General features: G+C 43.5%; 1 protein-coding gene across 2 annotated transcripts in view; it reads left to right on the plus strand.

Moving 5' to 3' along the window:
* Positions 1-11,387, plus strand: part of LOC143287280 (G-protein coupled receptor dmsr-1-like) — a 48,218-nt gene extending 36,831 nt beyond the window's left edge. For both annotated transcript variants that reach the window (XM_076595223.1, XM_076595224.1), the window contains exons 3-4: positions 3,148-3,391; positions 8,970-11,387. In XM_076595223.1, coding sequence (XP_076451338.1) covers positions 3,148-3,391; positions 8,970-9,731 — 1,006 coding nt within the window. In that variant the 3' untranslated portion in view covers positions 9,732-11,387. The remainder of the gene's footprint in view (positions 1-3,147; positions 3,392-8,969) is intronic.
* The last annotated feature ends 3,613 nt before the right edge of the window (positions 11,388-15,000 follow it).

Raw genomic sequence — 15,000 nt, forward strand, 5'->3', positions numbered from 1 at the left:
CCATGTGTCAGAACCGCGCCAACTTAAAGAAGCCATGAAAGAAAAAACGCCGAGTAAAGCTCCGAGCAGGGGTTCTTTTGCTGACAGGACAATGCGCTAGTTCACACTGCGCAAGTGGCAGTGGCTGAGGCAGCCAACTGTGGGTTTTCAACTTTTGCCCCACCCCCTTACTCACCAGACCTGCCTCCATCAGACTGATCTGAGTTTCCCCAAACTGAAATCCCATCTACGTGGGCACCGTTTTGGGAGTGGAGATGACGTGATGCTGAGGCATTTTCGGGGCGCAAGATGCAGCCTTCTTCAACGCAGAGATGGCTGTGCTTGAACACCGCTGGACCCAGTGCATTGCAGTCAAGGAAGACAATGCTGAACAGTAGGAAAGTCGGGTCTCTCCAGCTAGGCTTTATTGGTTAGACCGAGAACAGTTTGATCTCGTATCTTAATTCATTGAATGTTAATGTGTTATACAAACCCCGGCGGAGGGAGGGGGTAGGGGGGTGTGGAAGGGGGAGGGGGGGGGGAGTGGCTAAAGGACTGACCAGTGCGTTGGGTTTATGCCAAGAGCAGGCATCCTTTTCTTTTTTTAACTCATTCAGTACGGCCAGTCCTCTCTTCTCCTCTACACAGACCCCTCGGATGTCCAGTGGGTGTCTCAATGACCCAACCTTTAGCTTCCGTCGTCAGAATTGTGGTATTCTTTGTCAACATTCACCTCTTCAGTATAAGAGCCTTCTGCTTGCAATATTTTGATGGTGGTAATTGGGGTGAAACGCTGTTAACGTCGTCTCTTTCGCCGTTCGTATGGAGAGAGTTAAAACTACTCTTTTCACATCCTGATTGGCATCTCTATTTCACACACACACACACACACACACACACACACACACACACACACACACACACACACACACACACACACACACACACACACACACACACACACACTATATATATATATATATATATATATATAATGAGAGAGAGAGAAGAAAAACAAACACATCAATCTGTCAAATATTCCAAATTTTCGGAACGATACGTTCCTTAATGGATAAATTGTTTACATGTTACCATGTGTGTGTGTGTGTGTGTGTGTGTGTGTGTGTGTGTGTTGTGCGTTGTTGTTGTTGTTTGTTGTTGTTAATTTGTTGACGTTTGTTTTGGTTTTTTGCCGTCAGTAACACTTCCTTGTATTTCCCCTAGAGTCAGTCAGACACACACAAAACAATTACACACACACACACATACACACACACACACACACACACACACACACACACACACACACACACACATATATATATATATGCATGTATGTATGTATAACACAACAGTCACTCAAACATTCTTCCGTGCCCTGACAGCTGAACGTCAACAGCGAGTGTTAAAGAGGTGTAAACTACAAAAGACAGAGATGCCAGAACAGATAATCTAGTGTGAAACCGTTTTGCACAAACCGGGATCTGTGGTTACACGCCTATACCATCTTGAACCCACCAGACTCTTGATGTCACTGCAACACCATCCGTTGTATTTGTGTTTCTTTGTTTAAGCAGATGTGTAGCATATACCACCTAAATGCTTCAGTCTGGGCGCTTTGACACCTTGAAACTGAAATTCGAATTGTAAAATTCTCTCTCTCTCTCTCTCTCTCTCTCTCTCTCTCTCTCTCTCTCTCTCTCTCTCTCTCTCTCTCTTCATCTCTCTTTCTTTCTTTCTCTCTCTTGTGAGGAGGAAGGTGGCAGAATGGTTAAGACGCTCAGCTGCCAATACAGAGAGTCCGTGAGGGTGTGGGTTCGATTCCCGCTCTCGCCCTTTCTCCTAAGTTTGACTGGAAAATCAAACTGAGCGTCTAGTCTTTCGGATGAGACGATAAACCGAGGTCCCGTGTGCAGCACGCACTTGGCGCACTGAAAAAGAACCCATGGCAACGAGAGTGTTGTCCTCTGGCGAAATTACGTAAAATGAAATCCCCTTTCATAGGTACACAAATATGTAAGCATGCACTCAAGGCCTGACTAAGCGCGTTGGGTTATGCTGCTGGTCAGGCATCTGCTCAACAGATGTGGTGTAGCGTGTATGGATTTGTCCGAACGCAGTGACGCCTCCTTGAGAAAGTGAAAGTGAAACTGAAACTCTTGATAGAATGACACAGGAAACGAATGATGAGCCGCTAATGGCAGCTGTCAGTCAGCTCTACCCAGATAGGTAGCATGTTGTGCAAATGACTCCGTGTTTGTAAAGCGCTTAGAGCTTGGTGTCCGACCGAGGATAGGCGCTATACAAATGCCCATATCATCAGTATCATCATCATCATCATCACCGATTATCTGCCTGTCTCTCTGTCTGTCTCTTTCTGTCTGTCTGTCTCTGTCTCTCTCTCTCTACCTGTAAATTTAGGTTGCTGGTATCGTCCATGAAAGAGAGTGATGTTCGGAATTTCCATCAGTTTTCTTGTTCAGTACATTTAGATTTAGAGATAATGTATTGTCTTGATGATATGATTTAAACATCAATTTCGTTTGACGTGAACGTTGTTATGCATGTATAACAAACATCTTGGTAGGCTGTTGTGTGCTTGTATGTTTATGTGCACCCCTTTATGAGGTGCTATGGCCTTATGGTCAGTTGTGTCCGACTATGACCACCAGGACAGCAGAGGAGACATCCACTGTTCTGACTATCTGGGCTAGAATTTGATCATAGCGGAGAGTGTCTTGCCCAAATTACATCCCTACTCTGTCGGCCAAGAGGGTGTCAGGACAGTCAGCGTTGGGATGGTTCCCAAAGGCCAACTAGCCCCCAAGGCTGCAGCACTAAGACCCAGTGCAATATTGCCTCCAGATTTCAGAGTCTTATGGCTTTATAATGAATAAAGTATTCGCATTCGCATTCTCTCTCAGTTCTCTCATTCCTTAAAAAAAAAAATTTATCTCTCTCTCACAGTAAGTTCAGGATGCAGTTCTCTCGTTCCTTGAAAAAAAAGGAGTTTTTTTCTGTCTGTCACGCTAAGTCCTGGATGTGTTCTTTCGATTCCTTTAAACAAAAATGGTTTGTTTGTTGTTTTTTCTCTGCCACTGTAAGTCCTGGATGCAGCTCTCTCGTTCCTTAAGAAACAACAACAACACGTATTTCTCTCTGTCACAGCAAGTCATGGATGCAGTTCATGATCTTCCACATCAACTTCTCCGCCACCTCCCACACTGTGTCCGTGTGGCTAGGGGTGACGCTGGCCATCTTCAGATACAAGCACATCTTCTCGCCGGCTAAGGGCCACCTCACACGAATCCGACGACTCGTGCGAGCCCGCCTGGCGGTGTTGATGGTGACCGTGCTGGCCGTGGTGGGGCTCATCCCTAACTACCTGACAAACAGGCTGTACCCCTTTCAGGTGAGTCTCTGTGTGTATGTGTGGGTGGAAGGGTCGGGGGTGGGGGGTGTGGGGGTGGGGAGCGTAGGGGGCTAGCTGGAGGGACGGGCGGTGTTTGTGTGTGTTGGGGGGTGGGGGGGGGAGGGGATTATGTGTGAGTGATTGCGCTTGATAGTTACTGTTGTCTTGGAATTTATCTGGTGAAAATTCGGTGAGATCGTATGACATAGTTCTGCTGATTCGTCGATTTGTGCAACAGTTTTTGTGGAACGACGCGAACGTCTTAAATTTTCATCTTTGGTGCTGCTCTGCTAAATCTAAAGCTGTGATCTGTTTTTTTGGGTTTTTTTCCTCCCGATTCGTCTGTAGCAATTTTTAGTTTCCGCCATTATTAACTGACTTCACACCACGACTTAACGACTTCTCTTTTACGAAGTCCTTTAAGTAATTTCCTGTAACTGTACTTAGAGTTGTTTTGTTGTTGTTGTTTTTGTTGTTTTTTTTTCTTCCAAGTTTCACCCACATTTTTACCCTCATTTGCCCAGTTTCTCCCAACCCTCCATTCATCCACATCTCCCTGATCTATCCTGAGGATTAATACTAGAAAAAAAATACTATCATCATTTATATTGTGTTTCATATAGTTTGTATTCTGTTTCTGCTAGTTATGTTATTTTAATTGTTTATGTTTAATTTTGGTGTAACATACTATTGCTGTTATATAATATCCTCCATGTCCCAAAAGGGGTCAAAGGATTAAATATTCTTGATTCTTGTGTGTGTGTGTGTGTGTGTGTGTGTGTGTGTGTGTGTGTGTGTGTGTGTGTGTGTGTGTGTGTGTGTGTGTGTGTGTGTTCACACTCACAAGCAGTCAATTTCTGCTTCAATAAGAAACAAACAATGGAGACACAGAGAGAGAGAGAGCTTCTGTACTGACATATAGGTGTTCGATGGTCTTCGAACCGTTACTCTTATCATGATCAATTTTCCTTTGTTCTGAACGGAACAGCTGTAGATGATGGAATAGTGAAGGTGGCGATGGCGAAGAAGTGAGGCTGGGTGTTGTGGTGTGTGTGTGTTTTATTGTGTTTTGATCTCTCTTTTTTTTCTTCATTTTTGTTTAGCATTGATTCTTTCACCTTTATCCTAGTTTAGGAGACAGAGATACTCAGAGACAGAGACATACAGAGAGAGAGAGAGAGAGTTAGAGAGAGAGGTCCAGTTTCGATGACTCTGTCTCTGTCTGTCTGCCTGTCTGTCTGTCTCTCTGTGTCTGTCTCTCTCTCTCTCTGTCTCTCTGTCTCTGTCTCTGTCTGTCTGTCTGTCTGTCTGTCTGTCTCTCTCTCTCTCTCTCTCTCTCTCTCTATATATATATATGTATATATATGTGTTTGTGTGTGTGTGTGTGTGTGTGTGTGTGTGTGTGTGTGTGTGTGTGTGGTCTTCAGTTTAACGTCTTTCTACCTGAAGTGATATTAGACGGGGAAAAAAATCCAAAAAAAAACCGTGGGGGTAGGGGTTGTGGGAGGGAGTGTGGGGTGGGTAAAAGTGTGTGTGTGTGTGTGTGGGGGGGGGGGGGTGTTCACACTCACAAGCAGTCAATTTCTGCTTCAATAAGAAACAAACAATGGAGACACAGAGAGAGAGAGAGAGCTTCTGTACTGACATATAGGTGTTCGATGGTCTTCGAACCGTTACTCTTATCATGATCAATTTTCCTTTGTTCTGAACGGAACAGCTGTAGATGATGGAATAGTGAAGGTGGCGATGGCGAAGAAGTGAGGCTGGGTGTTGTGGTGTGTGTGTGTGTGTGTGTGTGTGTTTTATTGTGTTTTGATCTCTCTTTTTTTTCTTCATTTTTGTTTACCATTGATTCTTTCACCTTTGTCCTAGTTTAGGAGACACAGAAACAGAGACAGAGATACTCAGAGACAGAGACATACAGAGAGAGAGGGAGAGAGAGTTAGAGAGAGAGGTCCAGTTTCGATGACTCTGTCTCTGTCTGTCTGTCTGTCTGTCTGTCTGTCTCTCTCTCTCTCTCTCTCTCTCTCTCTCTCTCTCTCTCTATATATATATATATATATATATATATTATATATATATATATATGCGTGTGTGTGTGTGTGCGTGTGGGTGTGTGTGTGTGGTCTTCAGTTTAACGTCTTTCCACCTGAAGTGATATTAGACGGGGAAAAACAAAACAAAACAAAAAAACCGTGGGGGTAGGGGTTGTGGGAGGGGGTGTGGGGGGTAAAAGTGTGTATGTGTGTGTGTGTGTGTGTGTGTGTGTGTGTGTGTGTCGTTAATATAAAAAAAAATCGTCTCGTCTTAATCTCCTGCACCATCTGGTTATGAATGCAATTGTATTGATGTGTTTACTGAAGCGGCCCTCTCCAATGGCCACCGTGTGTGAGCGAGTGGCGATTATTTCGTGTTGATGTGACGGTGTGGTGGTAAATCAACTCCCTATCCAATGAAGCAATGGTACGGGGTAGAAGTCATGTGAGAAGGCTCCGGTGGCAGATTGATCGCAGCGTGTTAGCCCACTGTTTGTTTGTTTGTTTGATGCCGACCGTGACTGTCAGCCATTGCGGGGATAATTTATTGGAGTGGCATCGTGTTCTGTTAGGCTGGGTTGAGTTGGGCTGGGCTAGGCTGGGCTGGGTTTTGTTGTGATGGGTTCTAATGGGTTGTACTGGGTTGGGATGGCTTGGGTTGGGTTGGGTTGGGTTGGTTTCGGCTGTGTCCCATTGTAAAGTATCACATCGCAAGGCAACGCATCTCATTGCAACGCATCAAGTCTTGTCTTGTCTTGTCTTGTACTGTCTTGTGTCGTGTCGTGTTGTGTCGTGTTTTGTTTCATCGTGTTGTATGACGGTATCGTCACAAAATGTTCCTGTGCAAAAAGTAAAGCAGTTCTCCCAGAGAAGGTGGAATCGACTTCTTTATTACACATACACTCTCTCTCTCTCTCTCTCTCTCTCTCTCTCTCTCTCTCTCTCTCTCTCTCTCTCTCTCTCTCTCTTTCGATTTACTTTTTTTCCCCCATCCATCGTCTCGTGAATAATGATGTCGTCTTGCTGTGCTAGTCAGGCTAGCCGTAATGATGTTGATATATGTCATCATGAATGCAGTGGTCACATGAGAGGTAATGGTTCATCATCGAAGTGACTGACGCAGCAGACTATGACCACGTGATGATGTATAACACACATTAACATAACACTGACGTGGGGAGGCGTCGCACACAATGGCCTGTCACTAATCTGGTGACGTATGACACACAATGACCTATCACTGACGTGATGACGTATAACACATAACGACCTATCACTTATGTGATGACGTATAACACACACAATTACGCAGCACTGATGTGATCATGCACAAAACACAGTGGCATATCACTGACTGTGATGACGTATGACACACAATGACCTATCACAAATGTGATGATGTATAACACACGCAATTGCTAAACACTGACATGGTTATGGATAAAACATAGTGACATGTCATTGGCGTGATCATGTATAATATGCAATCACCTATCACTGACTGTGATGACGTAGGACACACAATGACCTATCACTGATGTGATGAAGTATAACACACAATTACGTAACACTACCGTGATCATATATAAGAAACACAATGGCATATTATTGACACGATTATGTAACAGTGACGTGATGACGTGTAACACACAATGATCTATCACTGACCTGGTGACGCATAACACACTATGACTAATGTGATGATGTATGAAACAATTACATAACGCTGACGTGATCGTGCATAAAACACAGTGACATGTCATTGACGCAATCACGTATAACACACAATGGCCTAGCGCTGACGTGATGACGTCATGATACACAATGACCTGTCACTAATGTGATGATATATAACACACAATTACGTAACACTGACGTAATCATATGTAAAACACAGCGACACAATTATTGACGCGATCATGTATAAGAACACACAAAGACCTGATGGCGTATAATACACAATGACCTATCATTGACGTGATGTCGCATAACACACACTTACGTAACGCTGACGTGATCATGTATACGAAATACAGTGACATATTATTGACACGATTATGTTTTTGCACGCAATAGCCCAGCACTGACCTGGTAATGCATGACATGCAATACAATATATCTTTATTTATCCATTAGGAAATTAACTGTGCATTCATAGGCTCGTCACTCACCCAGCACAACATATCAGCCCATAGCCGAGTCCAGCAAACACACACACACACACACACACACACACACACACACACACACACACACACACACACACACACACACACACACACACACACACACACACACACACAGAGAGAGAGAGAGAGAGAGAGAGAGATAGTGCTTATAAAGTAACAAGTATAAAAATGAAAAAAACACGCATTTTCAGAATAAGTTATGTTTCTTTATAAAACATGCTAATCTGCAAGTGTCAGATTGAGTCCGTGCTCACAGTTTCATTTATGTGCTGGTATGGAAGTTTGGGAGTGAGGAGTAAGCGTGTTTTGAACGATGTCATGAGTGTATGCAGTAAAATTGTGGGAGTGAAACAAGCCAGTATGCAAGAGCTGTATGAAAGTCGAGTGGTTAAAAAGAGCAGGCAGATTGCAACTGACGACACCCATATTTTAGCAAAGTATTATGAGCTATTGCCATCAGGACGACGCTACAGAACTTTTAAGTGAAGACCGTGCATGATAGGTTGACCTTGTTCTAGTTGTGTGTGTGCGTGTGCTTGTGTGTGTGTGTGTGTGTGTCTGTGTGTGTGTGTGTGTGTGTGTCTGTGTGTGTGTGTGTGTGTGTGTGTGTGTGTGTGTGTGTGTGTGTGTGTGTGTGTGTGTGTGTGTGTGTGTGTGTTTACTGAGCTTAAAAACGTGACAATTGGTTAATATGAATGTGCAATATGCAGGATGAATGTACAATGGAATATGTCCAATGCTAACGTCCATATTCTAAATATATTTCTGTTAATAATTACGATGTAATAATGAATTGCAATGTTTTAAAAGCGAATATGAGAAATGCTTTTATTTGAGAACATATGTTTATTACTCTTGTTTAATCAAGTAATCCGCGTGGGTGTGGGTGGGTACTGATTATCTGGTTGTGGTTTTCCGCAATTTATCTTTGTTCTTATCTTATCTGTCTATTATAATCAATGTGCAATATAGTAGGCTATGCTTGTAATTATATTCAAATAATGTTTCTTAATTCTTTTTGTTTTTACATTAAGAATACTAGTTATTACCTGCAGTGTGTGGATGTATGCATGAAACGGTGTATGTGATATTTTTTTTTTTTTTTACATTTGTGTCTTCGTAATATTCGTAAAAGCTGTTGTTGACTTTTACAGTTATGGTCCCCATGTTGTTTACTTGTCTGTGTTGTGATAATGCACCTGACCAAATTTCTCCAGTTGGGGATAATAAAGTTATTCTTATTCTTATTCTTATTATTTATGATAAATGTTTCCTCGAAGAATTGCTCAGACAACAGCATACAGTGACGTGATGATGACGATGCTGATGACTGACGATGATGATGTCACCCAGATGAGCTCCTCCAACCAGACGGTGTGGGTGATGGAGGAGCTGCAGCTGGCCACGGAGCGGACCAAGACCATCGTGCTGCTCAACCTGTGGCTGTACTCCCTGCTGGCCAAGCTGCTGCCCTGCGTGCTCATGGTGGTCTACGGGGGGCTGCTCCTCACCACCCTGCGCGCCAACCTCCGCCAGAAGCTGCGCCGCATGTCCACCAACTCCTCCTCCGTCGGCGGCAGCGGAAGAGGCGGCGGCGGCGGCGCGGGAGGAATCAGGTCCGGCACGGACAACTCGCGCACCACGAGGATGCTGCTGGTGGTGATCGTTCTGTTCGTGGTGACGGAGCTTCCGCAGGCCGTCCTCATCGTTCTCAGCGTCAACCTCCGCGGGTTCTTCCTCAACGTGTACGTGCCGCTGGGCGACCTCATGGACATGCTGGCGCTCATCAACAACGGCGTCAACTTCGTGCTGTACTGCTCCATGAGCAGGGACTTCCGGAACACCCTCATGGCCCTCATGAAGCCCGGGGGACCTCACTTACACAACCACCACCAGCACCGCTACCGCCACGACTACAGTCGCAGGTCTTCCCGCAGCCGTACGTCCTTCGGGACGGGCACCAGGTCCTCCGCCAACGGGCGGATCTCCTTCAACGGGTTCCCCCCCTCCTTTCCCCCTCCGCACACGGACAGCGAGCGGTCTCACTCCGCTCTGGTGGTCAAGCTGTCCAACGGCAGTTCTCCTGAAACCGTGTGCACCCACTGCAATACTTGATGGTGGCGGAGTGTCCTTCCTCTTCCTCCTCCTCCTCTTCCTCCTCCTTCGTCCTCCTCCTCCTTCTTCTTCTTCTCCTCCTCCTCCTTCTTCTCCTCATCCTCCTTCTTCTTCTCCTCCTCCTCCTCTTCCTCCTCCTCCTTCGTCTACCCCTTCTTCTTCTCTCAACGCACGCACTTCACTTCGTCTTCTGGTCCCCGTTTTTTGCTTTCCTTTCCCCAGTATGATGGACGGGGACAATGGCGACTTTGTAAAGTCTTCCCAACAAACTTCCCACTGGTTAGACCGTGAGTGGTGGGTTTGTTCTGTACTTACAGGTGTCAAAACTTGTTTTATACTTTTCTTCCTTTCTTTCTCTCTCTCTCTTCCTCTGTGTGTGTGTGTGTGTGTGTGTGTGTGTGTGTGTGTGTGTGTGTGTGAGGATTTCAGTGTCGTTTCTTCCCATCCTGTTTCCAGGACCACCTGTGTTTTGAAGGAGCAGCACCATCCTGTTTTATCGATGAGCGTTTTCCATGGTTTCTAAGCGCGTTCGGATACGCTGCTGGTCAGGCATCTGCTGGGAATATAATAGGCACAAGCGGATGTGGATTTTCCCGAACGCAGTAACGCCTCGCTGAACTGAACTGAGCTGATTTCTGTGGCTTCAGAGAACAACCAAGACCACCTGATGGCGTGTTGAAATATCATATGGAAACGAATGGGGGAAAAAAAGTTTCTGTTTGTAACGAATAGGGGATAAAAACTTTCTCAGTCGGACTCGGTGAATGGAATGTTAATGAATGAAAGAGTGCTGGCATTGTGAGTTACCTGCAAAATTTTGACAATGTTTCGTGACTCGTGGTGCAAAGAAAATGACACTGTTGTACATACATATGGCGGTTAGACGTTCACACTGTACTTCCTTCCTTCCTTCCTTCTATCCTTCCTCCCTTCTTTTCATCCTTCATTCCTTCCTTCTATCCTCCATTCCTCCGTTCTTTTCATCCTTCATTCCTTCCTCCCTTCTATCCTTCCTTCCTTCCTTCCTTCTTTCCTCCATTCCTCCCTTCTTTTCATCCTTCATTCCATCCTTCTATCCTTCCTTCCTTGCTTTTCTCTGTCACAAAAAGAGCAACAGTATTTTTTTTTAATGACAGTACGAGTCATGAACATGGATCTTTTTTCCTTTTTTTTTTTTTTTGCTGCCCCCGTCATCTGCACCGTTTCAGTGGCATTACTCCCACGCCGCTCATTTTAGATTCCCCCATACACGGCCACACCCGGGTTTGTCCGTCGTAGTTCCAGCGTCGGCAGTCCACAGGGAACCATCGATATTAGGTCGCCAGGAGGCCACACACCAGAGGAGACCCTGCACTGCTGCTGAGTCACTAAACATGGATCTTTTGATTAAACATCCTGTCACAGAGTTTGCTGTCACTGAGACAGACAATGACATCAGGACGTACTTTTTGTTTCATTGAACGCACGATATTGACACCGTGGGTGGTGTGAATGATAATGATGATGATGATAATGATTATAATGATGATTACCTGGCACAGACTACTTCACCTGCTGGTGCGATTTCATTGACGCACACTCTGTGTGTGTGTGTGTGTGTGTGTGTGTGTGTGTGTGTGTGTGTGTGTGTGTGTGTGTGTGTGTGTGTGTGTGTGTGTGTGTGTGTACTGTTGTTTTTGTTGTTGTTTGTTTGTAATTTTGTTTCCAGTATGTACCCTCTGTGTGTGTGTGTGTGTGTGTGTGTGTGTGTGTGTGTGTGTGTGTGTGTGTGTGTGTGTGTGTGTGTTTCATATTAGTTTACTTCATGTTCTTTTTTTGTTTGTTTGTGTGGCAGGGGAGTGGGGAGGGGGGGGGGGACACAATGGGACATGCACAGGGAAGTAATCGTACACAGTTGAAATACGAAGATTCAGACTGTACTGACTGAGAAAACTTAAGTTGATCATGTTACACCACTTCTGAAAGAGCTTCACTGGTTTCCACTTAAGTTCCGCACTCTGTACAAAGTGGCAGCCATTGCGTTCTGCCATTTTATGATGTTACTCTTCCGCCTTACCCGTCTAAAGCATTCTTCACATACAAACTTTCGCTTTCCCTACAGTCCTCAAGAGAAAAGAAAAAAGAAAGAAAAACAGTCTTTAATGTACCCCGAATTAACTTAAGGACTTTCGGCTAAAAAACATTCTGAGATGTACCCCAAATTAACTTAGACTTTCGGCAACCGCACTGTCTAGATTTATGCTGTCTCTCGGTGTTCAGCACCAACCGACACCCCCTCAGTTCAAACCCCAGGTAAAAATTCATCTGTTTTGTGAGGTGATGTTTGTTTCAGTGGGCGGATATAAATAGATGGGTGTGGTTTGTCATTTTGGGGGCGTGAAAGCGTGTAAATGAGCGATTGTCAGCGCACTGAGTCGCATTTTCTTAGAGATAGGTACACACGCAAAGAAATGCCATTCTGTATTAGTATTTTTATCATTATAATTTTATTTTCTATTATTAGTATTATTACTATTATTATTATTATTATTGTTATTATTGTTATTATTATTATTATTATTATTATTATTATTATTATTATTATTATTATTATTATCATTATTATTATTATTCTCACCATCATTATTATCATCATTATCATTATTATTATTATTTCCATTTTTCCACAATTATAGTTCTGATAATAAAGATGAAAAACGGTGTTAGAAAAGCGGTTTTACTGGTAAAAGCTTGACAGCAGGTGTGCCGATGATGTATTTATAAGCAGTTTACGCGTGCATTTGTCAACATGAAAACAGGTTTACTGAGGAAAAAAATATAAGACATTCGAATAAGGGTGATATTGTACAGCTGTACAGCAATACTGTAGATCTGTGAACTGTTGTTGTTTTTTTTAATATATATTTATATCATATATAAATATGTAGTGTGTGTGTGTGTGTGTGTGTGTGTGTGTGTGTGTGTGTGTGTGAGAGAGAGAGGGAGGGAGGAGGGGACTTGTGCGTGTGTTTTTTTGTGAGTGTGTGTGTGTTTGATATGTGCATGTAGTACGTGCGCGTGTGTGTGCATGTCTGTGCGTCTGTGTGCGTGTATGTACTTGCGTGCGTGTGTTGTGTATGTGTATGATGTGAGTGCGCTCGCTCGCTCGAGAGAGAGAGGGAGAGAGAGGGAGAGAGAGGGGGGGAGGTGGAGGGGGAGAGAAACGAAATGAAACAAAACGAATAGAAAATTTACTTCTGTAGGGAAATTAACATGCTTTTTTTCCACCCAGCTCTTAGGCATTAAAAAAAAAAGGGGGGGGGGGATGAAGGAACATTGACACAAAAACATCAAATTCAACACTCAATCGAAAGAAAATCAAAAGACTAACAGCAGAATCACACACGCAAACAATCGTTTGTTTGTTTTTCATATGATATTAAAAATATATGGACATAAATGAAGTATCATGTATTACTCACAGATATCAGATATCAATAGAACGAGGAATGAGTTACCTGGAAATATGAGTTTTGTAGGTTGATTTCAAGGAGCTGATACTACATTTGATTTTGATATATTTTGGCAAGGAGTCCCAAAATATTCCCCCTGAGTCTGACTGACTAATCAGACTCATTGAAGAGATCAGTTCTTTGTTGTTGTTTTTTAAAGTGTTGCTTGTATTGGATTGATTCAACGGAAATCATTCAGTTAGTGAAGAAGGAACGAGACCATTGATATTCGATGCATCATAATTGCTTCATTATATTGCAGCTTATATGTTAAAGGAATGATATCGAGTTTGATTTTGTCTTCAGATGTCAGTGTAGAAGATAAAGGGGTACAGCTTAAAGTGTGCGCTTGTGAATTGTTATCAACGGCTTCAGACAGAGTAGATATATAATCAATAGAAAACTGAATATGTGCGTGGTTAAACAGTTTTCGTGAAATACGATCAGAAAATTAATTCAACTTTAGAGACCTCGTACACCTTTTGAGAGACTCGCTTACAAAAACTTCCAGTGTGAGATATCCATAAATGGTTGTTATCTGTGGTAATTCCCAGAATTTTATGAATACTTACTTCATTTATTTTTCTGGTCACCCATACAAATGGAAGGTATACGGATAACAATATTTTATAGCTTTTGTCGAGAGGCCGTTATCATGTATTTATTTATTTATTTTATCGTTTTAAGTAATATCTTCTTCTTCTTCGCTTGTTGGCTGCAACACCCACGTTCACTCGTATGTACACGAGTGGGCTTTTACGTGCATGACCGTTTGTACCCCCGCCATATAGGCAGCCGTACTCCGTTTTTTCGGGGATGCGCGTGCTGGTGTGTTCCTGTTTCCATAACCCACCGAACGCTGACATGTGTTACAGGATCTTTAACGTGCGCGTTTCATATTCTGCGTGCGTATACACACGAAGGGAGTTCAGGCACTAAGCAGGTCTGCACATATGTTGACCTAGGAAATCGGAAAAATCTCCACTCTTTACCCACCAGGCGCCGTTACCGAGATTCGAATCCGGGACCCTCAGATTGAAAGTCCAACGCTTTAACCACTCCGCTACTGCACCCATCATATAAGTAATATATAATTGAGTAATATAATAAAGTAATAATTATAATTTGCTTCAATTGTACTTAAAGATTTATTTCAAATTTTCATGGTAATTGGGGTGAAACGCTGTTAACGCCGTCTCTTTCGCCGTTCGTATGGAAAGAGTTAAAACGATAACACTCTTCTTCTTCTTCTTCTTCGTTCGAAGGCTGCAACTCCCACGTTGACTCGCATGTACACGAGTGGGATTTAACGTGTATGACCGTTTTTACCCCGCCATGTAGGCAACCATACTCCGTTTTCGGGGGTACTCAAATGGGAAGATTAATACTTTAACAAAATGTCTGCAGTCACCAGTATGTGTGACGGGACAGTAAACCAAATTCCACTCCACTCTTTTTCTTCTTCTTCGTTTGTGGGCTGCAACTCCTACGTTTACTCGTATGTACACGAGTGGGCTTTTACGTGTATGACCACTTTTACCCCGCCATGTAGGCAGCCATACTCCGTTTTCGGGGGTATACCACTCCACTCTGCATGATCGTTTAGAGCCATGTGGTTTAGTTCAGTCCTTTTGACCAGTTGATCAACATTAATTTTTTTTGTTTCTTGAAGAAGAGTAGATAATTCTTCCGGGCTTGTGTGGCCAGAATGGACAGACGTATCATCAACAAAGAGTTCATACATACAGAAAGAAGAGAGGCAGACAGACAGAGAGAGA

This window comes from Babylonia areolata, chromosome 11, assembly GCF_041734735.1.
Source record: "Babylonia areolata isolate BAREFJ2019XMU chromosome 11, ASM4173473v1, whole genome shotgun sequence".
NCBI classification, from domain to species: Eukaryota; Metazoa; Mollusca; class Gastropoda; order Neogastropoda; family Buccinidae; genus Babylonia; species Babylonia areolata.